The sequence below is a fragment of the Mustela nigripes genome, chromosome 17 (genome assembly GCF_022355385.1).
Source record: "Mustela nigripes isolate SB6536 chromosome 17, MUSNIG.SB6536, whole genome shotgun sequence".
NCBI lineage: Eukaryota > Metazoa > Chordata > Mammalia > Carnivora > Mustelidae > Mustela > Mustela nigripes.
In genome coordinates, this window is record NC_081573.1 from 43,232,702 (window position 1) to 43,257,144 (window position 24,443).

General features: G+C 41.5%; 2 protein-coding genes across 4 annotated transcripts in view; both read left to right on the forward strand.

Annotated features, from left to right (window-relative positions):
• Positions 1 to 1,686, forward strand: part of UTP4 (UTP4 small subunit processome component) — a 36,374-nt gene extending 34,688 nt beyond the window's left edge. For all 3 annotated transcript variants that reach the window (XM_059382417.1, XM_059382419.1, XM_059382418.1), the window contains one exon: positions 1,485 to 1,686. In XM_059382417.1, coding sequence (XP_059238400.1) covers positions 1,485 to 1,601 — 117 coding nt within the window. In that variant the 3' untranslated portion in view covers positions 1,602 to 1,686. The remainder of the gene's footprint in view (positions 1 to 1,484) is intronic.
• An 8,520-nt stretch (positions 1,687 to 10,206) lies between these two features.
• The window catches only part of SNTB2 (syntrophin beta 2), a 116,782-nt gene continuing 102,545 nt past the window's right edge, over positions 10,207 to 24,443 (forward strand). The window contains exon 1 of the mRNA XM_059383027.1: positions 10,207 to 10,809. Within this exon, the coding sequence (XP_059239010.1) occupies positions 10,230 to 10,809 (580 nt within the window). The 5' untranslated portion in view covers positions 10,207 to 10,229. The remainder of the gene's footprint in view (positions 10,810 to 24,443) is intronic.

Consider the following 24,443-nt stretch of genomic DNA (forward strand, 5'->3'; position numbering starts at 1 on the left):
TGCATTATATTCTAGATGGTTCCTTGGGATATTATCAAAATGTAGTAAGCTCCACAACAGGCAGACAAGAGCACTTTCATTTTATATTCAGAGAACCTGGTTTGGGAGACAGGTCCCTTTCTGAGGATTTCTGTTCCTTATGTTTGCATTTCATTATTCTTGCCTCAGTGTATTAGAGGCATGCACAGCATACGTACCCAAAATGAAATACATTGGTATTGAGAGATTATGTTGGAGCTTGAGTGGTGTCTTTGTCTTAAAGCTGGCCTTTAAATGTGACTTACAATTGCAGCATGTTCCATAAGATAAATTTGAAGCAAGTGGAAGTCATTGAATTTGTTGTGACTTCCCTTTCTGGGCTAAGCTTTTCGCTGTATATGAAACAAATATTTGTTAAGCTTATGATACTAGAGCTCTTTGTGCCAACTTGGAAGTTCCATATTGATGCTTTTCAGATTAGAGTTCCTTGGATGTCCTGAAACATTTTCTCAGGGGTCTGCAAGAATTTTTTTTTTTTCTTTTAAAGAGGGACATCTGTAAATCATTTAAGTATGATTAGTTTCTTAATGCATTTGTAACTTGCTGTTTGCCAAGAATTCAGGCTCCAAAGCCATTGGTTAACACTGATTCCTAAGAAATTAGAGAACAAATGTTCTGTATAGAAAAACATGAAAAATCTTGTTGAAGTCTTTTATTAGTGAACTCATTTAAAAGTTTCCAACCTTGGGGCACTTGTCTGGCTCAGTCGGAAGAGTATATGACTCTTGATCTCAAGATCGTGAGTTTGAGCCCCATAGTGAGTATAGAGATTACTAAAAAAATAAGAAGAAGAAGAAGAAAGATAAGTTCCTAACCTTGGGGCACCTGGCTGGCTCAGTCACTGGAGCATATATATGAGTCCTGATTTCAAGGTCGTGAGTTTGAGCCCCACATTTGGTGTAGAGTTTTTTTGTTTTTTTAAAGTAAGCTCCAGGTCACCTGGGTGGTTCAGTTGTTTGCCTTCGTTTGGCTCAGGTCATGATACCAGGGTCCTGGGATTGAGCCCCACATCGGGCTGCCTGCTCAGCGGTGAGCCTGCTTCTCCCTTGACCACCTCCCCTGCTTGTGTTCCCTTTCTCACTGTGTCTCTGTCAAATAAATAAATAAAATCTTTTAAAAAATAAAGTAAGTTCCACACCCAGCATGGAGCCTGAACTTACCATCCTGAGATAGAGTCAGATACTCAACTGAATCAGCCACCCAGGCACCCCAAGATTACTTTAGATAGACAGATACATAGATAGATAAGATATAATAAACAAAACGAAACGAAACAAAACACCTCCCAGTTTGACCAACCATTTTGAGTCCTAGGGGAGGAAGGATTGTTGTCAGAGATTCAACCCTTCAGCCTTGAACTGAGCTGGCCATTTAGCTCTAGTCAGTCTGTTTAGGACTGGCTCTGGAGCCTAACTCCTGGTAGAGTCATTATCATTTCTCTACAGCCTCTGCTTTTCATGGATCTTTTGGATGAAAGAACACTGGTGGCGGTAGAACGGCCCCTGGATGACATCATCGCTCAGCTTCCACCACCCATCAAAAAGAAGAAATTTGGGACTTAAAATAGGGCACTGTCTGTGTCCTTCCTTGAACTGTCTGCCCTGTTTGTTTTCACAAATCATGATAATAAAACAAAGTTATTCTTTAGGACTAGTCATTATGAATGATACCTTCCAAAATAATGGACAGTAATTTCACTTCATCTACTGCAGTGAATAGAAACTCCAAGGTATCGGTAGTTGGGATAATGTTCTAAGCAGCTACAAATTTCATACAGCTTTTTCAGGGTCCTGTTGTTCAGACCACAGTCTCAGGGAAAAAATAAAAAAGATGGTACTTATCTTCTCTTCCCCTAACACAAGCCTGAGGCTTCAGAGGGCTGATGACCTTCACTGTCTGCAGCCTCCAGCCTGGGGCCAGTGCAGAGGCGTGGGACCCTCCCACCATTGCCCTTGAGGGCAGGGGAACTCCGCTTGTTTCCTCAAGATAGCCTCACTACCAGTAGTAATCGTCAGCCTTTTTCAAGGAAGAATTTTAACTGCCATACTTATCTCAAAAATTGATGCTTTTGGCCTCTGGCAGTTAGCTATTTATCTTATTTAAAGGGAAAAAAATCTGGTTTTGGGTTATCTATCTCATTAACCATCTTTCACCTGATAAATATACATAGTAATATATATAATATATCTTATACGTGTTAACATTTTATAGTTATATACTAATATAAAAATTATATATACATATGCATATGCCAGTGTCAAAGAGTAAAGAAACACTGGGCGGGGATTTTGTAAACAGTGGAAGTGGAGGACAGAACCAGAAAGCTTGCCATATATTTTACCTTTTCTCTCTTCTACTTGCTTTGTGTTATTCCCATGGGAGTTATCAACTGACAAGTTTTAATGTAATCTTTTAAATTAGAAGGTGAAGAACCCTAGTTAACCTGAACTGAGCAGATCGATTTCCTTCCCATCTCAATGAAGGTATTGTGTTGCATGCCTGTGGAAACCCAGTATGTGTGGTTTTGTTTGTTTTGGGGGTGGAGGGCCATGGTATAGGCAGAGAAGGATATGGGTTCTGACGACATCATGAGTAAAATGCTGGCAAAAAACATTTTTTGCTGAGATGAACCCTATCCTCCAGTCTGGAAAGAGCATATAATAAGTGATGATTTAAGGTAGATATGTAGGAAGAGAATTAAGAGAGAGGTAATAAGAGAGAAACAAAGCCCAGTACTTTTTAACATATAGGACAGCCTATTTCAGGTTAGCTAAGAGGTAACAGATAAAACAGGGTTTATAATGGATGCCACTTCTCTATTTTGCCTGTTTAGTTTCCTTACGGTAATGGAAGTTATTTCTTTTTAACAAGAGAAAAACACATTTAATAGCATATATATAGGGAATCCACATAGATGGACATTCCCATAATGGGAGTACTTTAAACAAATAACTGCAGCTTTTTGGGCCCTCCATGTAAAATAATTTACTTTTCTTCTTACTTGAATAAATTTTCTTAGTGAGGCGTATTTTCCCAATCTGCATTAGTGTGGATTATTACCTTACAGTAGACTCTAAGATTCTGCCCTTCCTAAGAAATGTTTTCCATCTTCTTTGGCGTGATTAAAAATAAAGTTCAAGTCACTGATCTTCATTGCGTATGAGCAGAGGGAGGCTGGGTGCTTTAAATACTAACTTACTTGCTTTTTGCTGTCTGTAGAGCTATAAATTCAGAGAGTCTTTATTAATGGGAGTCTAGTTTAAGACTTGATTTACTGAGACATATTCTTGTGGATTATGGAAGGTGTAATTCTGCCAGAAAAGGCTTGCAGATCATGAGTGAAGAAGTAAAAGTTTTTGAAAGTAGAAAGCATTCCTTTGCAGCATTTCCAGCCAGTGATTTGGATTTCCATAAATGGTATGGGAAGTAAGATCTTTGGGCCTTGAAATTCTTCCTTCGTAGAGGAACTTTGAATACAAATGAAGCAGAAACTGATTGGGGCAAGTTAGAGAACTTGGGGGAAGGGAAGGCAAAGCAGTATTAAATGAGAAGGAACAGTTCAGAGCATGTGTTCCGGGGTGCTTTTACTTTTAGGGATCTATGTAACCTAAAAGCTGCATGTTTCTGGTCCGGGCATTTTGCAGACTTTGGCTCCTACCTGGATTCTACAGAAAAGTTTTGATCTGAGACTACCTACCTTTTTGCTAACCTGACTCTAATGCTTTAAAAATTCTCTTTTCTCATATAGTAGTTGGTAATCTGATCTCTGAATGGATAATGTACCCTCTACCCTGAAGATGACAGCAAATTAGAAACGGAAATCTTGGAATATTGAAAATAAGAGACCTAGTTTGGTGGCTTTTTAAGCATCAAAACTTTCTTCAAATGGAACATCATTCTGAACAGTAATACATGATACAGTTAAAAGTGGAGCTGTTCCAACTGTTGTTGGGGTTGGAGGTGGAGAAAACAGATTTGTGAAAGGAACTATTTGCCTCTGGCCTCGTTTTTATACTCATGGAATTAGAGACCGGGAGGGGATGTTGTTATTCCCATGGTCATACAACAGTTCATAAGAGGCCAAGGTGGCATTCTTAGAGTCGTTTCCCTTGCTATCTCTTGGTTGTAAGGACCCGGTTGTAAGTATAATGAGCAGGCATGAGACACCAAAGATTTTTCCATCTCACAGGCTGCAGTGACAGTGTTTAAGCATTTCTCACTGTGGATGAGCACTTGATTTAGCTATAATACTGTATGCTGTGGGCAGTCTTGTGTGTAAATCATAAAGCATTGTAATGAACGGCCTAGTACATCACAGAGTAGTACTCCCATGGGGGTGTTTCCTCTGGGGAGTAGAATTGCTAGTTCATACAGTGTCTGTTTTTCTTTCACTTTTCATCCCTTTGGATTGGCTCTATTTCTATCCACAGTGTTTGAAAGTACTCATTTCCTTAATACTCTGCCAGTGTAGAGATAGAGATAGTTGTAGCCCATCTAATGGGTGAAAAATAGTATCTCATTTTGTCTGTTTAGTAAAGATACTGCTTTTTTAATGTGTTTTGGCTCTTGAGCTAACTGTAAATTGCATATTCATAACCTCTTTTCCTTTTTTTCTTAATGTGTTGGGTTTTTTCCCATCGTCCAAGGTATTTACAGATACAGGTCGGCACTGTCCAATAAACTGTCTGCAGTGGTGGGAATGTTCTGTGTCTGTGCTGTACAGTATGATAGTTAGTCACTAGCAACATGTGACTGTAGAGAACTTGAAAGGCAGCTAGTGCAACAAAGGAAACAGAACTTTAAATTTTATTTGATTATAATTTAAATAGCCGCATGTGGCTAGTGACTTTTATATATGGACAGCAGAGATGTACATATTAAGGCTTAGCTTTGTGTCAGCCCTTTGTCCTTAGGAAGTTATAGGACTTAATACTCAACAGACGTTTATTGAGGGCCTGCTGTTTGCCGTGCACCACCAACAAGTGAAAGATGATTTCAGCAGAACAGCCTAGTTGGGGAAAGAAGCAGGTATATCGGGAAGGCACCATTAGAGGTGAGTACAGGCAAGGGGCACCTCACTGAAATTAGCAGTTGGAATTGTGTGGTAATAGTCAAGGGGAAAAAGGGAAGAAAAGAGGCATTCCTAGATCATTCTCAGTATAAAAGTGGAAGCAAGAGAAAGCATAGCCTGTCCCAGGGACCACCAATAGTTCCACAACCCTATCTTCAAATGCATTCTGAGGTACTCTGGGTTAGACTTCAACCTATACATTTTTGAGGGGACACAATTCAGCCCATTAAAGAGTCCGTGGAAGGGCTTTAGGGGCTTTGTGAGCTCCCAAACTTGATTACTCTACTTTGCATAAGTGAGCATTTATCTGAGACGTGCCCACAACATGCAGCAGATTCTCAGAGGGTTCTATGATCCCTCCAATGGCCTATTCCATTAATCGACTGAGGAGGGAGTTGAAGCTATGGGACAAAGGCCGAAAAACAACCATGTGCATCGATAAACATGATTTGGGGTTTAATGGCCCCTGAAAGAAGAGAGGTGGAGCTGACTCCAAGACTCCAGGTCTTACGGTGAGGCACTAAAAATTCTTTTGGAACTGGTAATGAAGGAAAGGGGATTTTTATTTGGGGAACTTATCTGAATTTCATGGCATAGTGTGTGATTTCCATGACAATAAAAAAAAACACTGGTGATTTTCCATAACTAAGTGGATTCAATGAAACTAACCTTCTGTTACTTGCTAATATTTTCCTAAGAAGAAAGTCACAGAGCTACAAAACTGTCACACAGCTGCTTTTCATTAGGAATGTGGTTAGCAGATGTGGCTTTTCGTAGTCCTAAGGCATGAAATAGTTAATCTATTTTTGTGGGTTTTCAGATAGTGATTTATCTTGGCGGGATGAATTTTCAAATGTGCTTGTATAAGCTAAAGGATATATTCACCTTTCCCTCTTTCACTTCATGTTTGTGCTGGAAAGAAAGATATATTTTAAGGTCTTTCTGCTGGAAGGCAAAGGAATACTGCCCTTTGAAAGGGACAATTGATCTGTCTTCTAACTGGGAAAGAGTCATGCATGGATAAATTTTCAAAGTTGGATGTTGGATTGGTTATCTTACACGCTTGGTTCTTCCTTTGGTCTCTTCTTTAGTAGTAATTGAGCAGCTCTTGTTTTTGTTCCTCTGGCATTAGGCCACCTTTGTGGTGGTGACCTTCAGGCTTGCTAAGGGCTGCAATTTTGCCGGGGGCCCTCCTTCCTTATGAAATTACACAACACTCAAACCTTGGAACAAACCCCAGATCCACTAATTCTTTCCTTTGACGGACTCTTGGCAATGCATACTCCCTTTCAGCCGAAATGTAGCTTTATACGAGACCTGTTTGTCACCAAAATTAATTTGGCCATTTGCCTTTTAAGCCTGGAATCAAAAGCTAATTATGGCAGACTCATTTCTAGATAAAGCATAGACTCTACACTTGAGACTCCTACAGAGGTTTCAGTGTTGCTGCTGCTGCACCTCAACAAGTAATAACAGCAGCAGGTACCTTTTTTTCAAGTCTTTCAGGATGGCAGGTACGATGCTGCTGTTTTAAACACTTCACATGCGACCTCCTGGTCAACCCTCACAACCATCCTTAGAGTAGAAGGTATCTGACTTTTTCCGAATAAGAAACTGAGGCTCGGGGCTCCTGGGTGGCTTAGTGGGTTAAAGCCTCTGCCTTCAGCTCGGGTCGTGATCCCAGGGTCCTGGGATCGAGCCCCACGTCTGGCTCTCTGCTCAGCGAGGAGCCTGCTTCCCACCACCTCTCACCCCCGTCTCTGCCTCCCTCTCTTCTTGCTTGTGATCTGTCTGTCAAGTAAATAAAATCTTAAAAACAAACAAACAAACAAACAACTGAGGCTCACGACCTCAGCCCCTTGCGGGTTGCCATATAGTAGTCAGTAACCAGACTGTAGTTTGAGTCCTATGCTCTTAATTACCGTGTGATATATACTGCTACTATGAAGGAGAAAAGGGAGAAAAAGACCGTTGGGTTTTGAGAGAGCATAGAATCAGAGCCTAAGTGATAGAATTGTAGGAAATTACAGAATTGAAAAAGCTAATCCACTCCCCTCATTTTAAAGGAGTAATGAAAAAGAGGGGCACCTGGATGGCTCAGTCATTTGAAAGGACTCTTCCTTTCAACTCAGATCAGGATCTCAGGGTGGTAAGATAGAGCCCCCTGCATTGTGCTCAGATCTTGGGAGGGGAGTCTGCTAAAGATTCTCTCCCCACTGCCCCTTGCCCTGTCCCAACTCTATGTGTGTGTGCTCTCTCAGATGAATAAATCTTTTTAAAAAAATAAATAAGTAGCAACGATCCCTGCATTGTTCTGAGAAACAGTAAGAGAATAGCTTGAGCAGAGAATACATACTGATAGGTGAGAGGAATGTAAGGTTGTTAGGAATTATCTCGGCCATTGCCTTTTTTATAGGTAGATAAAATAACAGGCCTGTTCAGAGAATTATCTGAGCTTGTCTCTCTGTCCCTAAAAAACTGTGGAAACAGATGTGTACTCTTTTTATTTCAGATTTCATTATCTATACTAAGTAGATTTCCACTGACTACTTGAGATTTCCTAGATGGTAATTTTCACTCTGCAAGGAACCAGTAACCTTCAGAGGGATTATTTGAAATGACTACAGCACAGGAGGCACTGAATTTCAATCACATGTTTAATGAGTTCCTTCTCATTAAAGGCAGTATTTCTGCAATAGTGGGGGATGAAAAAAAGCCAATGGGTGGTGCCTGCCCACTTGTATTTCATAACTTACTTGGGCAAAGCAGGCAGGCATAGAATAAAATTGTTCAAAAGAAAAATCCCAGCAAATTGGGTAGATAGGGAAACCTAGGATGAGATCTTGCTATGTGAGAAAGTGGTTGAGAGGGGCAGGAGGTGTTTGGAAGGATGGCCTCAGTAGGGAAAGTGCAAGGCATTGGGGAGACACTGACCAGACTGGATGAGTGTGACTTATCAGAACATAGTAATGAGAACACTGAAAATTAGATTCTGATGGAGGATCTCATAAAAACAGCTCAATAAATTGGGAATTTTTCATGGATATACTTAAAAATATCTTTTAAGTAAAAACCCCCAAGTAACCCAAATAGCAATCTCCATTACCTTCTCTCTTAGAGTTAAATAATTTGTCACATAACTTATCTTACCTAAGTGTCCTTGCTATTTAGTTGGAAGATCTATGACTTCCTCCAACTCTCTTGATCAAAAACATCTTGATACTTCTGGAAAGAATTTCCAGCACTTCCCTTTTGCTAATAAAGGTGTTGTCAGGTGCCCAACCTTGATGATTATGGACATAAAACTGTTCAAAATAGTGCTTCTACTCTAAGGAATTGGCTGCCAAGTGCTCTCTAATAAGCAGAAATTTCACATAGCTCAGGCCTCTGGGGGCTCACGCCTCAGCTGGAGCAAAGCCAGAAACGTCTGTGACTATAGAAGCACTTGGGCACATTGGGACCTGCCGGAACAGGGAGCTGGCCTCATTGCAATTGATTTAGGAGAGAATTTGAGGGTTGAGCTTCTGCTGACATTTGCAGCTTGGAAAATCCTGCTCTCCTAATTGCAAAGAAGGATTCTGCTGTAATGATATTTTTGGTAAGAATTTTTCTCATTTTGAATTCTTCATTTGAGCTCTGGATACTTTCCAGTCTCCATTTTTATTGTTTCAACTCCTAGTATAGGAGGCTCTTTGAGTGTTCCTGCCCATACATGATTGTGCATTCAGAGAGAAGTGCATGGCCATAGCTCGCGAGCTTCAACATGTACTTCATGAGCAAGCAGGTATACAGACCCTTTTATGGGAATTGGTGCACATTCATTCCCTCTGCTTGCAGCCCCACTGGCACAAGTGAAAACATGGGGATTTCACTTTTACTGCTGAAGGAAAGTTACAGGGCACCTTACCTCGTGTTTTTGCTGAGATCTCTGTCAGCAGTGTGATTTCTGGACCCTCCTTTTTGAGATCTGGGGTATGTAGTAAAGCCCTGGACCAGGAGGCTAGGAGACCTGTTTTTTTCTCCTCACAATGAACTTCGGGCTGGAGTCGTTGGCACTCTGGGCCTCAGTTTCCTTAGCTCTCCCAGCCCATGAACCTGGAAGTGGGTGCATTGCAACACTCATGTCTTTGGATAAAAGCCACTGCAGGTTCTGCTGTGTGCATACAGTTTCTGGGGATACCCATCAATATTTGCCCCAACAATTGGCCATGACTTCCAGCACAAGACAGTTAAATCTACAAATCCAACTCCAAACTCTCCCATATTTGATGATACGAGGCTTTACACATTCCTTTCCTGCCGCCTCCCCTTCCCCTATGCTCTGTTCACACTGGAATTCTGACATCTGCCTAAGTAACCGTCATTCTGTAAATGTCTTTGAGGCCTACCTATTGTGGCTGCCAGGCTGAAGAAGCAATGGTCCTCTCTCTCTACAGGCAAGTAAGCAGGTGATTACAAATGCCTGCATTCATGTCTCTGGACCTATGCTTATGCAATTCTCTCTGCTCCACCTACTCACCTTCCACTGTCACCTCTGGAAAGCTGACCCCAGGCCCATCCAAAGGTTTCATTTACTCTGCTCTGAGGGCGTTTTCTACATGTCACTTAACCGCATAGTATCACCTCAGGTTGGTTGGTTCTTTGTCCTCCTCCCCCACTAGACCGCCAGCTCTTAACTGTGGTACGGTTTGTTCAGCTCATCTCCAGGCATCAAAAGGAGCTCAGGCTTGAGCACTCAGTAAATACATAATGAACCAATCAATGCAAGAGTGAACGTGCAACCAAGTCTTGCAGGCTTGCAAAGTGCTGCTTGAGGCTGATTTTGCTCGAACTGCGTGGCAAGGGTCAGAACTCTTCAGAGGTGGCCATCGGAGACCAACGGAAGGAGAACGTGAGAAGAAGCCTCTTTGCACCAGGGCAGCCACGTCCAGTGTGCATCAAGGGACTGACCTAACTGAGCGCAGCAACTTAACCTCCCGGAAGCCTCTCCTCCTGCCACTCCCCGCCCCTCCGGGCGGTGGGCGTGGCCTCTCATGAATAATGAAAGACCGCGATGGGGGAGGGCCCGGACCCGCCCCCTCGGGCGGGAAGGGGGAAGCGCCGAGGCTGCCTGACTGGAATGAGGGTAGCTGCGGCGACTGCGGCGGCGGGAGTGGGGCCGGCCATGGCGGTGTGGACGCGGGCCACCAAAGCAGGGCTGGTGGAGCTGCTCCTAAGGGAGCGCTGGGTCCGGGTGGTGGCCGAGCTCAGCGGGGAGAGCCTAAGCCTCACCGGCGACGCTGCGGCGGCTGAGTCCGAGCAGGCTCTGGGGCCGGCGGCGGCTGCCTTCAACGGCCTCCCGAACGGCGGCGGCGCCGGCGACTCGCTACCGGGGAGCCCCAGCCGCGGCCTGGGTCCCCCGAGCCCGCCCGCGCCGCCGCGGGGCCCGGCGGGCGAGGCGGGCGCGTCGCCGCCGGTGCGCCGGGTGCGCGTAGTGAAGCAAGAGGCGGGCGGCCTGGGCATCAGCATCAAGGGCGGCCGCGAGAACCGGATGCCGATCCTCATCTCCAAGATCTTCCCGGGGCTGGCGGCCGACCAGAGCCGGGCGCTGCGGCTGGGCGACGCCATCCTGTCGGTGAACGGCACCGACCTGCGCCAGGCCACCCACGACCAGGCCGTGCAGGCGCTGAAGCGCGCGGGCAAGGAGGTGCTGCTGGAGGGTGAGCGGGGCCGGCGGGCGGCGGGCGGCGCTGGGCTGGCGGGCGCTCACTTTGTTTTTGCCATCCTGCCCTCTTTGCGGAGAGAGTCCGTGTCCCCCCAGTACCTCCCCGCCCCGCGTCCTCAGCTTCCCAGCGCGGGTGGCCCGGCTCTTCCTTGGACCCTGCCTACTGGGGCTTTGAGTATGGAAAAAACTGATGCTCCTTGAAGGAAAAGTTGGCTTTCAGTCCCTAAGGAAGACTCTGGTTGAGATTTAGTGAAAAGCAGCAGCGCTTGAAGCCCCGCCTCTGCAAGATAAGCTGACTAGGGGGATACTGAAGGGCTCGAGTCCTGGAGGTCTCGCTTCGCCTCCTGAGAAGTGCCGGGTTGGCGCTTTCTTCACTCAGATCTGACTCCCCGGGGCGAGAGAGGGTCTGTTTGTTTAAAACATACACACACATATCCCACCCCCACCCCCATGCCAGTGGTTCCTTTGGGCAAACCATCAAAACTATTGGTTAATTTATGGGAATTTAATTCATCGTTGGCTCTCGACAATAACCAAAAGAGATCATAGCACTTCATCGAAGCCAGAAAGCTGAAACAGCAAGTTTGTGTGGCTAATGAGCCTTGTTTAACAGTGGAGGCTCACGTGTTTGAACATTCACTGCCAACTAGAGTTTTGCCCCTTTTGTAACAGACGGGTGCCAGCTTCCTATCATTCACAGGCGTGCTGCTTCAAGGCTTTAAATGAAGCCTGAAATGTTAAATCTCAAGATACGTTTGAATAGCCGCTATTATTATTTGCTTTAAGTATGTACGTGATCTGTAACCTGGATCTTTTTTGTTGAATTTATGGACGGCAAAAGTAAATCTCATTTCCGTGAAGTGTTCATGTGTGTTGGAGGTGGTAGAGTATTGTCAAGGTGATCTGAAAAGCCACTCGCTTACTTCAGAAATTTGTGAGCCTTTGCCTTTCTCTCAGTGGTGATTCAGTCATTCAAGAAGGAAGCATTTATTACAGGCTGTGTAGTAGAAGCTATAAGAGATAATGTTCCTCTATTTGGTCTCTAGCTGGGAACATGATGGAAAAATGCAAAACATCTTTAAGTTACTGATTATGTAATGCAAACTATATATAAATGCCAAGGGAATGCAAAGTTAGGAAGTAGTGGAAATCAGGATTAGTCAGGGAGGCCTTTTTCAAGGAGCTGAATCTTGAGCCAGGTTTCTAAGGAAGTAATGGACATAGGCAGGCAGAGATGAGTCAAGAGGGTATTCCTGGCAGAGGAAGCGCAGAAGGGAATGGGTGGGGAATAAGGGTAGGCAGAGACTAGTCATGGAACTGAGGTCAGAAGTCCAGCTTGGTAAAGTGATTTTCACTTTTTTCCAAATCTGCTTGTAAATATTTGGAAAAATGTTACTTTGCATGTGCTCCAAGTGTGAAATTCCAGTGTCCCATCTTTATAATATCCTATTTATAAATCTTATTTATATCTCACTTATAGGTGGGGCCAAAAATTAGTGTTAATAAATGGAGTAAAATTATAGACTGTGGCTTGGGCAGTGGGTGTATAAAAAAAATTGTGACCTTGTAACTTAAATGTGCACCTTGAAATTGGTCTAGCTAAGCATTGGGTATAAATTCTTAGAACCAGAATATTGAAGTAGTACTATTTATGTAGTACTCACCGGTAATGGGGCAGACATTTCAACTCTTTATACCATATATTTTTTTAAAAACCCAGTTTTTGTTTAGATATGTTTTGAACCTGGTATTCCTACCAATTAAATGAAAATCATCTAGTAAATGTTGCCCAGTATTCATTAGTCTAAAATAGGCCACATGTGCTTTTAGAAGGAGGCTTTACAAACAGCAGCATAACATATTTATTGAATGCCTTTTTACCTAACACAGAGGTTCTATTTTATTTTCCTATTTTGTAAAAGACAAGCAGTTTTTGTCCTTAAATGTGTGGGGAAGTATGAAATTACACTTTTCAAGCCAAAGAGATATAAAAATAAAATCACTTAGAATATGCAAAATCACTGAAAACAGTGATTTAATTGAACCAGTCAAACATTATTTAAAATCAAGAGCTGATGTTCCATCCAGGTAGGCCACATCCAAAAGACAGATCTTATGTTTAGCCCTTAAAGTTTTGGAACCTTATTTTTCTTTCATTAGATGTCTCAAAACTTGAAAATCTGTCTTAAGAAGCACAGTGATGCTCTTGTGATGTGGGCAGGGAATTTCAGGCATGCCCTTACCACCCCCAAGCAAAGGAAAGCGGAGGTCTCTGGGTGCCTGTGGTTAGGGAACTGAGCTAAAGCGTTCCTTTTTATGTCATGGATTTGTCAGGTTTGTTCATTCATACTTCGAACATTTACTCCACTTTACCATATGCCGGAGGCTCTTGAAGATACCTGATTCCTGCCCTCAGGAAGTTTGGTCAGATAAGAGAGAGAGATGAGAAATAACTATGGCAAGGGGCTAAAAGTAATGTTATAATAGAACTCTGGAGAGAATACAGCACAAAGGAAGGAGGGATCTGTAGAAGACTTTAGTGGGGGTCAGAGGTTGAGGATGCCTGGGAAAAGGTTGATGGAGAAGTTGAAGCTTCCGCTAAGAGAAAGCTGCCACCAGTAAATACACAAAAATAAGAGACAGTAGGAAGTTATTTTGCCCGGTGAGGGTAAGCACAAATGAGGATTTTGTGGTCAGACAGACGTGGGTCTGTTTCGGGCTAGTGGTTTGTAACCCCTGGGCAAGTTACTCAACTTTACTAAGCCTCAGTTTCCTCATCTGAAAAACCAGGATGATAATAATACCTCCCTCAAAGGGTTGTTATTTGACCTTTGTGTGCTGGGCACTTTCTTAGGGACTGGGAATACAGCAGTAAACAACAATAATAAAAACCTAAGTCAGAATGAGGAAGGTAGGAGTGGGTCATGAAGGTATGCTGTGAGATGACACTTCTCAGAACAGCCAGGATAACAAGTTGTTAAAATCCAAGGTGCCATTTTTACTTGAAAAGAAATTCATGATAAGAATTTTAAGTAAATAGGTTAAGAATGAGTTTGCATTTCTTCGTTGCAAATGCCTTTTTCTAATCTTGTTTTCCTATTATCTCTTATATAGGCCTACATTTTTATTTCTAAATTTACATTTAGTTTTCCATCCCTTTGATTTTTCCTCTTTACAGTTGCCACTCAGAACCTTACCCCTGATTTTAGCCAAAAGGCTGCAAAGCAATTTTACCACTCAGAACCTAAAAACTTGCTTTACACTGTGTGCTTATAGTTTCGGCTAGTGACTGTTAACATTGATATTAAGATATGCTATGCAGAGATATCCAGACTGTAAGCTTTATATAAAGGGGTGACTACTCATCTATCAGGTATTGTATGTTCAATTTGTGTATCTGGAGTGCTAAAAATGGTCTAACTAGGAAGCTTCTAGAATTTATATTTTTAGGGCTGTGAAATGAACTAAATGAACACAAATCATAGATCAAAAAATGTTCCAAAAGAGGTGAGGGAAGATAGTATAGACTGTTCCATTTAAGGTTTGATATTTGAGAAAAGATCTTTATTTTTTTTTTTGAAGCAATTCTCTTTGGAATTTTGTTGGAAAATCATCTTTTATTGCCTGAACGTAGTTCCAAACGTTTGTTATCAAATCTACTAAAAAGAAGATGGTTAAGTGTATAGAGGAAGTGAATTGGCATGAAATTTAACTTGAAAATTGAAAATAATTTTTGTATCCAGGATGCTTTGAGATTTTGAGTGTTATATATAATGTGGTTCTTTGTGCCTGTTAGGGGACATGTAACATATTATTGACATTAATATGCTGCTAAATTAAACTAGTCTGAATTCCTACACTGCCACTTTCCTCCTTTGTTGAACAAGTTGAAAGTCTCCTAAGAAAAACATTTTACATTCTTTTTTTTTTTTTAAGATTTTATTTATTTATTTGACAGACAGAGATTACAAGTAGGCACAGAGGCAGGCAGAGAGAGAGGGAGAAGTAGGCTCCCTGCTGAGTAGAGAGCCTGATGCGGGGCTCGATCCCAGGACCCTGGGATCATGACCTGGGCTGAAGGCAGAGGCTTTAACCCACTGAGCCACCCAGGTGTCCCAACATTTTACATTTTCTTTCATACTTTGCATATATATCCATTAATTGATCTCTTGAAGAATGTCTGAATTGTCAGGAAGTTTGTGTTTCTCTGTTTCTTTTTGTTTAACCAGCCTCGTCATGTTTCACTTGAATGATTAGACATGTTTATATGAGAAACTATGTCTTTGTAACTGGATTACTTCTCAGAGAGTCTCCTCATGCTAAAATATGTCCTCCCAATTATTATCAAAATAGGAAAAGTTTATTGATTCTAATATAGAGTGGTTATGAAAATTCTAAGAACATTTTAGAAACCAAAACCAGGCTTTAATTTAGATCTTAACTGGTAACTCAGTAACTTCAGTATGTTACCTGCTGTGTAATTCTTCTGGGATAAAGGTTACTTTACTTGGTAACCAAATGTGTATCTTTTGTACATAGGCATGAGTGTAGCCTGTGGCTATGGAAGTGTTCTGCTGTTCTGAGCTGGTGGATTATTTGAGGATCCAAGACCTGTTCCAGGCTAGATTTACACACTATTCTAACTGGACAACAAATAATGCCATTTGCTTGCATTTTTCACTAAATAGCATAATAGTATAATAATGCCTTACATTTTTTTAAGTGGTTTTTTTTTTTTAAGATTTATTATTTATTTGACAGACTGAGATCACAAGCAGGCAGAGAGGCAGGCAGAGAGAAAGCAAGCTCCCTGCTGAGCAGAGAGCCAATGTAGGGCTCAATCCCAGGACCCTGGGATCATGACCTGAGCCGAAGGCAGAGGCTTTAACCCACTGAGCCACCCAGGTGCCCCAAATGCCTTACATTTTTATCAGCATTTTATGCATTTAAAAAAAAAATTTTTTTTTTTTTTAATTTTAAATAGGCTTCATGCCCAATGTGGAGCCCAGTGTGGGGCTTGAACTCAGAACTCTGATATCAAGACCTGAGCTGGGATCAAGAGCCATCCAGGCATCCCAATCTGTTTATTTTTATATGTGTTTTCTCATTTGACCTTTACATGGTCCTTGGAGCTGATGGGCTGTCTATGTTTGTATATGTGCTGCCGAAGCGAGCACTGGGCTATGTTTTGCAAATGATTGTACTATAGTTCATTAAAGTTAAGTGAGTTACTAAAGGTCTCAGAATTTCTTTTGATTTTTTTAGAGGAAAAATTTTGATGTTCTTTGCGCAAAAAGCCTTTTCTGGAATTTTAAAGGTTGTAAAGTCTTAGCTTCCAGGGGCACCTGAGAGGCTCAGCGGGTTAAGCCTCTGCCTTCGGCTCAGGTCATGATCTCAGGGTCCTGGGATCGAGCCCAGCATGGGGCTCTCTGCTCAGCAGGGAGCCTGCTTCCTCCTCTCTCACTGCCTGCCTCTCTATCTACTTGTGATCTCTCTCTATATATCAAATAAATTTAAAAATCTTAAAAAAAAAAAGTCTTACCTTCCAGATGATGAATTAATGACCAGACAGGTCGAGGTGTTTGAGGTCAACTAGCTAATTGTGGTGGAACTTGGACTACAACCCAGGCCATGCTTTCTCCCTTGTACTATGCTACCTATAACCAGTCATTCGGGTCACTCAGCCTCTCCCGTGCATCACCATGTTGCAATGTGTTGTGAGAGATCAGCATGCAAAGTAAGTTGAAGGTGGTCCCTGGTGTCAAAGAACTTAGACTGAAACTGGGAAGAGAAACTGCCACATAGAGAGTAAGTGATCACATGTGTAGTACTCCCTCTTTCAGAGTTCTCTGAAGGGAATGATCAGTTGTGGGGTGGAAGAGTAGAGTGTGACATCATGGGAAAAGGATAATTAGATCTGAGTCTTGAAGGACAGATTGCTACTCTAGATGGAAGTTCTTCCAGGATGAGGGGGTAACCTGAACAAAAGCCAAAATGAGCATGACATATGATAGGAAGTGAGGAGAATAGGAATGGACTTGGAAGAAAAGAAGGCTGGGTAGATAAATTGGAGCCAGATTATGCAAGGCCTTGAAAGTCAGCCAGAGGAATTTGGACCTTTTTCATTCTGTCAGTCAACATTTATTAAGTACCTACTGCAAACAAGGTGTTGTGGTAGATGGTAGGAATTAAAAACTGGGAGTAATCCTTGCCCTTTAGGCTAGTAAGGAAACAGTTATAATAGGTTATGATAAGTGCTTTAAAAGAGGTGAGAACATGGTGCCTCAAAGCAGAGAAGGAAGTGCTAAGAAGACAGAGCATCCAAGGTAAGAAAGTGACAAGTAGCTGGTGTGTTGAGAGAAGTAAAGCATGGTAAGGTACGGGAAATGTGTGCCTGAAAGTATGCTGGAAAGGTGGGCAGAGGCCAGAGATCATCAAGAGCCTGTATGCAACACAAGCAGTCATCTCTAAATGGGGTTTATATTTACTTTTCAACCTGAAAAAAGAACTTGAGCTATATTAATATTTAATGTATGGGTGATACTGATTCTCTCAGTGTGTTATAAGACTGGGCCATTATGCATTTGATATACCAGATGATGTCTTGAGGAAAGAGTCAAAGCTTCACAAAGCAAAGGGATTGAGAGTGGTGACCTTACTAATTTGCTATTATCATATTGTGACTTGTTGTAGTTTACTTGAGCCTAACTGGGTGGATATACATTGTATCATGTGCTTTTAACTTAATTAGTCTTCTCAAAATGAACAGGTGGCTTAAAGATTTGCACAAAGAAACCATGGATTAAAGGTAATTATAATACTACAAACAATAGCAAAAACATAAAGCTAACAATTCTTCCAGTAGGAGCTCTTTGTCACATTTCAAGGTAATCATATGTGTCAAAAAGTCAGCCTAAAAAATGAATTTGCCAGGAAGACTATTTGAAATGTGGATTACCACATTATAATTATTAACGAACTTGGCCCTGAGAGTATCTTGTAGTTTGAGTCATAGAGTAGCTAATGATAGTATGACTTCATCAGGAATATGTTACTGTCTTAATTTAATCTTTATGCCATTCTCTCTCGATTTCTCTATTTTATGGATGTTTAATAATATATATGCATTAAGGAATATTCACACATGGAGAATGTAGACTCACATTTTACCTGAGAGGTGTGTGCTTGCAAAAGTTTTAGGCCTGGGGAGCCACCCAAGCTAATTTAAAGTGTTTTAAATGAGGGAGTGATGTCTTAGGAAGTTCAGAAGGGCAGATGGAGTATGGGAGCTCAAGACATGAGGTAAGGGGAAGCAATTAGGAGACTGTTGCAATACCATAATGATTATGAGACTGGATGGGACAGTATGAAGCTGAAATATAATAGGAAGATAGAAACAGCAGGTCTGGGGCTCCTGGATGGCTCTGTCAGTTGAGCATCTTCCTTCAGCTCAGATCATGATCCCAGCACTGAGGGGAGGGTCTGCTTCTCCCTCTGCCTGCCGTTCCCCGTGCTTCTGCTCATTCTCTCTCTCTCTCTGACAAGTAAGTAAATAAAAGAAAAGAAAAAAAGAAACAGCTGGTCTAAATTATCAGCTTGGGGGCTGAGGGAAAGAGAAAAGTGGAGGATAACTCCTAGACTTCCCGCCTGGGAAACCAGATAACTATAAGTAACAAAAGCAACAGGGGAGGAGCTGTGTTTTGAGTGAAGACAAGAAGTTTGGTTTGGGGCATGTTGGAGTTACTTGTGTGACATCCTGGTGCAAAAGTCCAGTAGCTGGTCTGAAGTATGGTCTCCAGTCAAGAGAAATGTGAGAACGAAGATTTATGAGATGTCAGGATAGAGGTGGTATTTGATGCCATGAATATTGATGTAATCATCAAGAGAGAGTGCAAATTGGGGCACCTGGGTGACTCAGTCAGTTAAGCGGCTGACTTTGTCTCAGGTCATGTCCTGGCCGGGGTCCTGAGATCAAGCCCCGCATTGGGCTTCCTGCTCAGTGGAGAGCCTGCTTCTCCCTCTCCCTCTGCCTGCTCCTCTGCCTGCTTGTGCTCTCTCTGTCTCTCTGTCAAATTAATTAATTAATTAATTAAATCTTTTTAAAAAAAAAAAGGAAAGGAAAAAGCAAATTAAAAAGTGAAGTGGAACCAGGATGGGACCCTGCAGAACGACATTTGAAACAAGGAGTGCAGGAAGAAGAGTCTGGAAAGAAGTGCTCTGAGAGGTAGAGAGGGAGCCTGGAGAAAATGGTGCAGTACAAGTCGGTGAGGCAAGAATTCCAAAAAGGAGGATGTGATCAGCATCTTCAGTTGCTACAGAAGCCAGGAAAGTCAAGAACTAAGAAGTCCATTGGATTTGATAATTAGAGAACCAAATCATTAGAGTTCTTGTAAGAGCAATTTCAGCAGATTGACAGGATTGAAAGGCAGTGAGTAGACCAAGTGTCTCAGGAAAAATAAAAAAGAGGCAACAATGGCATCTAGAATTAAATTAAGTGTCCAAGGAAGGTTTTACTTTTGTAGTTGGCTGCTTTTTATTTTGTTTTACATGGAGAAGAATTGGGACATATTTATAAGACAAGGAGAACAGGCCAGCAGACAAGGGAAGAGGTTAAAGAGATGGAAGGGTGGGGAACTGATGCAATCTGCTTTTGAGCCAGGAAGTGACATGATGGGAACAGAATTTTGGGTTGGCAGGAGTGGATGCACTGGATACAATGCAGAGAGGAAAGACGAAAGGTAGGAAAAACTACAGCTGTCTAATGAAAGCAGCCCAAAGCAGAGGTGGTGACCACTGAGAAGGGTGGTGATGGTAGCAGTGGGAATAGAAGGGAAGATGCAGTTCAAAGAACAGTTAAAGCAGGTGATTTTTGCCAGGGGTCAGCAGAATCCACTGGGGACCTTCTCCTACCTAGAGAGCCTCCTTCTGACTGCCTCTGCACCCAAAGATTTGACACCTGTAGAAAATTTCTGGCAGTGAGCCTCTTTTGCAAGCACAGGCATTTGATCCCTCAGAGACATTGGTGAAAAATTATGAGCCAGTGTTTTAAAGGAAGAAATGATGGACTGTGGGGTCAAATTGGATGTAATTAATTAGCCCTCTGGTTTCTTTTCTTTCTTTTTTTAAAGATTTTGTTTATTTATTATTTGACACAGAAAGAGAGAATATAAGCAGGGGTGGGGGTAGCAGCAAGCAGAAGGAGTGGGAGATGCAGGCTCCCCGCTAAGCAGGGAGCACAGTGAGGGGTTCAATCCCAGGACCCTGGGATCATGACCTGAGCCAAAGGCAGCTGCTTGTTTAACTGACTGAACCACCCAGGCACCCCGGCCCTGAGGTTTCTATTCAGCGATAATAGGAGAATGGTTTTCAGTCGGAAAAAATGGAATACTTGGGAGGATATTAAGCTTATACCATTCAGCTTTGTTATAAAGCCCTTGGGCGATACAACTCTTCTGGCTCTGGGGACAGAGAAGAAAAATCTTAGTTTATAAACATTACTCTACATCTAGTCACACAGCATAAGAGCATATTCTTCCTTTAAAGGGGCTTTTCCCTACATTACAGAAAGGAGCTTTTGGCTTTGGAGAAACGACTGTATGTTCTGGTGTGTTTAATATTTTGTGTCTGGAGAAATACAGTTGATTTAGTTATTTGTATTTTTTTTATTACTTTACATGAGTGCCTATGTAAGGAAAATACGCTGATTCCTTCATACAATTTGTGTTTGATTTCAGTTTAAAAAACACAACTCATGAAATAATTTTCTATACAAATAAAGTACCAGAGATTATGGTGTCTGTAGATTGCCTTTTGGAAAGAGTAAAAGAGTTACAGAACTCAAACTTGGTTTGTTTCTGTGACTTGGCTCCCAAGACATTACTAAATTCTTTGACATATAACCTGTTAAGAATAATCTGTCATGTGTATAAAATGTTATATTTCACACTTGGAAAATGGGAAGCTTTGATTTTGAAGGAGACTCAGAAAAATCATAGACTTATTAGTAAAAAATCAACTTATTAGTTGATAAATAAAATATAAATAAATATAAATAAAACTATTTTTTAATAAAGATATTATTTATTTATTTGAGAGAGATAGTGAGAGAGAGCATGAGTGGCGGGGAAGGGCAGAGGGAGAGGGAGATGCAGACTCCCCACAGAGCAGCAAGTACAGGGAGTACAACACAAGGCTTGATCCCAGGACCCTGGGATCATGACCTGAGCCAAAGTCAGATGCTTAACCAACTGAGCCACCCAGGCACCCCTGTACAATTTTTTTAGTAAGAATTATTTTGGTTGTAGAAACCCAAACCAAACTAAGCAGAATTGGAATGTATTGCCTCATATAGTTCCTAAGACTGGGTGGGGTGGATCTAGGTTTAGGTCCAGAGAGATCCAAAGGCTCAAATTATCTTGGCTGCAACATCTCCTGCTGTGGAGAGTCTAATTCTGTATAGTCAGCTAAAATGCCATTGGCAGTTCTAGGAATATATTGCTGTAACTTAATAACCCCTGTTAAAAAAGAAACATTTTTCTTCTAGCACCATACCAGTTTCTTGGAAGGACTCTGATTAGCTCTGCTTTGTCTACCTCTTCCAACTATCACTATTTCTACAATGATGGAAGCTGTGATTTAGGCCTGAGTCATGTGCCCATCCCTGGTATATCAAGATTGGTGGCTTCGGGGCGCCTGTGGCTCAGTGGGTTAAAGCCTCTGCCTTTGGCTCAGGTCATGATCCCAGGGTCCTGGGATCGATCCCTGCATTAGGCTCTCTGCTCAGCAGGAAGCCTGCCTCCTCCTTTCTCTCTGCCTACTTGTGATCTCTGTCTGTCAAATAAATAAATAAAATCTTAAAAAAAAAAAAGAAAGAAAGAAAGAAAGAAAAGATTGGCGGCTTCACCAAACTGTGAACTATGGAATGGGGTGGTTGCTACACAGACTTGCCTCCACTATTACAACACAGACATTGAAGCTATTTATTTATTTATTATTATTATTATTATTTATTGATTTTTATTGATTTTAAAAATAAAAAAATAATTTAAAAATTAAAAAAAAATTGTAATGTGTATGCCTAATGTGGGTCTCAAACTCATAACCTCCAAGATCAAGAGTCAAGTGCTCTACCGACTAAGCCATCCAGGCGCCCCAAGATATTTTATAGCTAAATTGTAAATTTAAAAAAAAAATTTTAATTGTAAATTTTTTAAAAATTTAAAATTTAAATAATGATAATGATGATGTTATTGAGAGTTTATGCTGCTAAGCTGTGTTTGTGCATTAACACAATTTATTCTTCTAACTGCACCATGAGGCAGGCATAATCAATGTGAAGAAATTGAGGCCTAGAGAGATTAAATAATTTGTCGATGGTCATAGCAGTTGGGTGGTAGTGGCAGGGTAGTTGTTGAGATTTATCTGACTCCATACCTCTTGGTATTTATCATTACAATAGACTGCTTCTCTGATGAATCTGTTTAAGTTAAGATGCTAGCAAGTCTAAAGACCAACAGGATTTATTGTTATGATTGGCTTAATGTGCAGGAAATTGTGCTCCTGGATTCTGTGTTGTTGCATCTGTCTGGAGCTTATTATTAATGCCTCCTCACCTTTGTCTATGATTTTTCATGCTGGGCACAGATAGCCGTATGTGATTAATCTGCTCATATTGAATACCCACACCCTGTTAGGCACTCTGGGAGCGATGAAAAGAAAATAGGAGCCCCAGAGGCCCTGCTTTTTTTTTTTTTTTTTTTTTTTTTAAGTGAACTCTTTGGCCAACATGGGGTTTAGACTCATGACCCCTGATCAAGAGTCTCATGCTCTAGCAACTCAGTCAGCCAAGCACCCCTGCACAGGCCCTACTTTTAATAAGTACCCTTATACATGCTAATAAACTGCAGATAAATTAACCTACATTATTTTGCCCATTACAAGTGCTAGACAAATGCTGGAAGAACTTGGAATAAAGAAACAACTGGTGTTAGGATTGTGTTTGGGGTCAGGTGGTAGACGGGTTGGGTGGGAGTTCAGAAGATAGATTTAAATATTCTTTGTGAGGGCAATGGCATGTTCAAAGGTAGGAAGAAGCAAGTGATATTCAAACTCCCACTTTATGAAATAGCTGATTTTCAAGACTCTGAAACACTGACTTTTTTTTTTTTTTGAAGATTTTATTTATTTATTCGACAGACAGAGATCACAAGTAGGCAGAGAGGCAGGCAGAGAGAGAGGGAGAAGCAGGCTCCCCACTGAGGAGAGAGCCCAATGTGGGGCTCGATCCCAGGACCCTGGGATCATGACCTGAGCCAAAAGCAGAGGCTTTAACCCACTGAGCCACCCAGGTGCCCCGTGAAACATTGACTTTTTAATAATTTTAATGTATTATTAGTAAAAATAATAAACTGATGTTTTAGGTATTCTCATAACAATTTTATTCATTGTCTGCTAACTTCTTTGTAATGCAAAAGTAAGTTTTCTTTTATAATCATTCCAGGCAAACTTTTTCTGTTAGCTCTTCCATTTTTAGTATATTACCATGTTATTTTACTTTTGAAAAACATCAATTTTAGCAAAGTAGCATTCTCTAAACTGTATCCACCTTTACAAATAAATGTTTGCCCAAATGAAACACATTGTTTCACTGAACAGTAAGTCTCTTGGATTTACCTCCTTATTTGGCTGTAATTGTTGGTCAGTAAAGGCATTTAAATTGTTAACTGTTTTCATTGCAATAAGGGCTGTCTACATTTTAAAAAACCACTAGTAATCTTTACTACATTTTAGAGTACTAAGAATAAATATTTGACATTAGTCTTCTCAAAGATGTTTTTTCTTTTTTTTTTTTTTTATAGATTTATTTTATTTATTTATTTGACAGACAGAGATCACAAGTCGGCCAGAGGCAGGCAGAGAGAGGAGGAAGCAGGCTTCCCGAAGAGCAGAGAGCCCGATGCGGGACTCGATCCCAGGACCCTGGGATTATAACCTGAGCTGAAGGCAGCGGCCCAATCCACTGAGCCACCCAGGCGCCCCAAGATTTTTTTTCTTAATTAAGCTCTATACCCAACATGGGGCTCTGAACTCACGACCCTACAATCAAGAGTCCCATGCTCCACCGACTGAGCCAGCCAGGTTCCCCTCCTCAAAGATTATTAATTACATTCTAGGATAGAAATGAATTTGTTTTTCAATGAACATAAAGTAAAAGTAATTGAAAAAATTGAGCTGGCTCTGGGCAAATAAAAATTCTACAAAAAAAACCCTAAAGTAATTTCTGAAAATCGTTGTTCACCACAGATGTTTCTATATGGATCTGCTTTATCCACCTACAGTGTTATGGAGTTGTTTTTTGTACTTGTTAATTTCTTTTTTTTTTTTAAGATTTTTAAAATATTTTCTATTTATTTGACAGAGAGAGGGAGATCAAAAGTAGACAGAGGCAGGCAGAGAGAGGGAAGAAAGCAGGCTCCCTGCTGAGCAGAGCGCCTGATGTGGGACTCAATCCCAGGACCCTGAGACCATGACCTGAGCTGAAGGCAGAGGCTTAACCCACTGAGCCACCCAGGTGCCCCTGTACTTGTTAATTTCATTTCAGGATACAAAATAATGACAGTAGTCACAAGA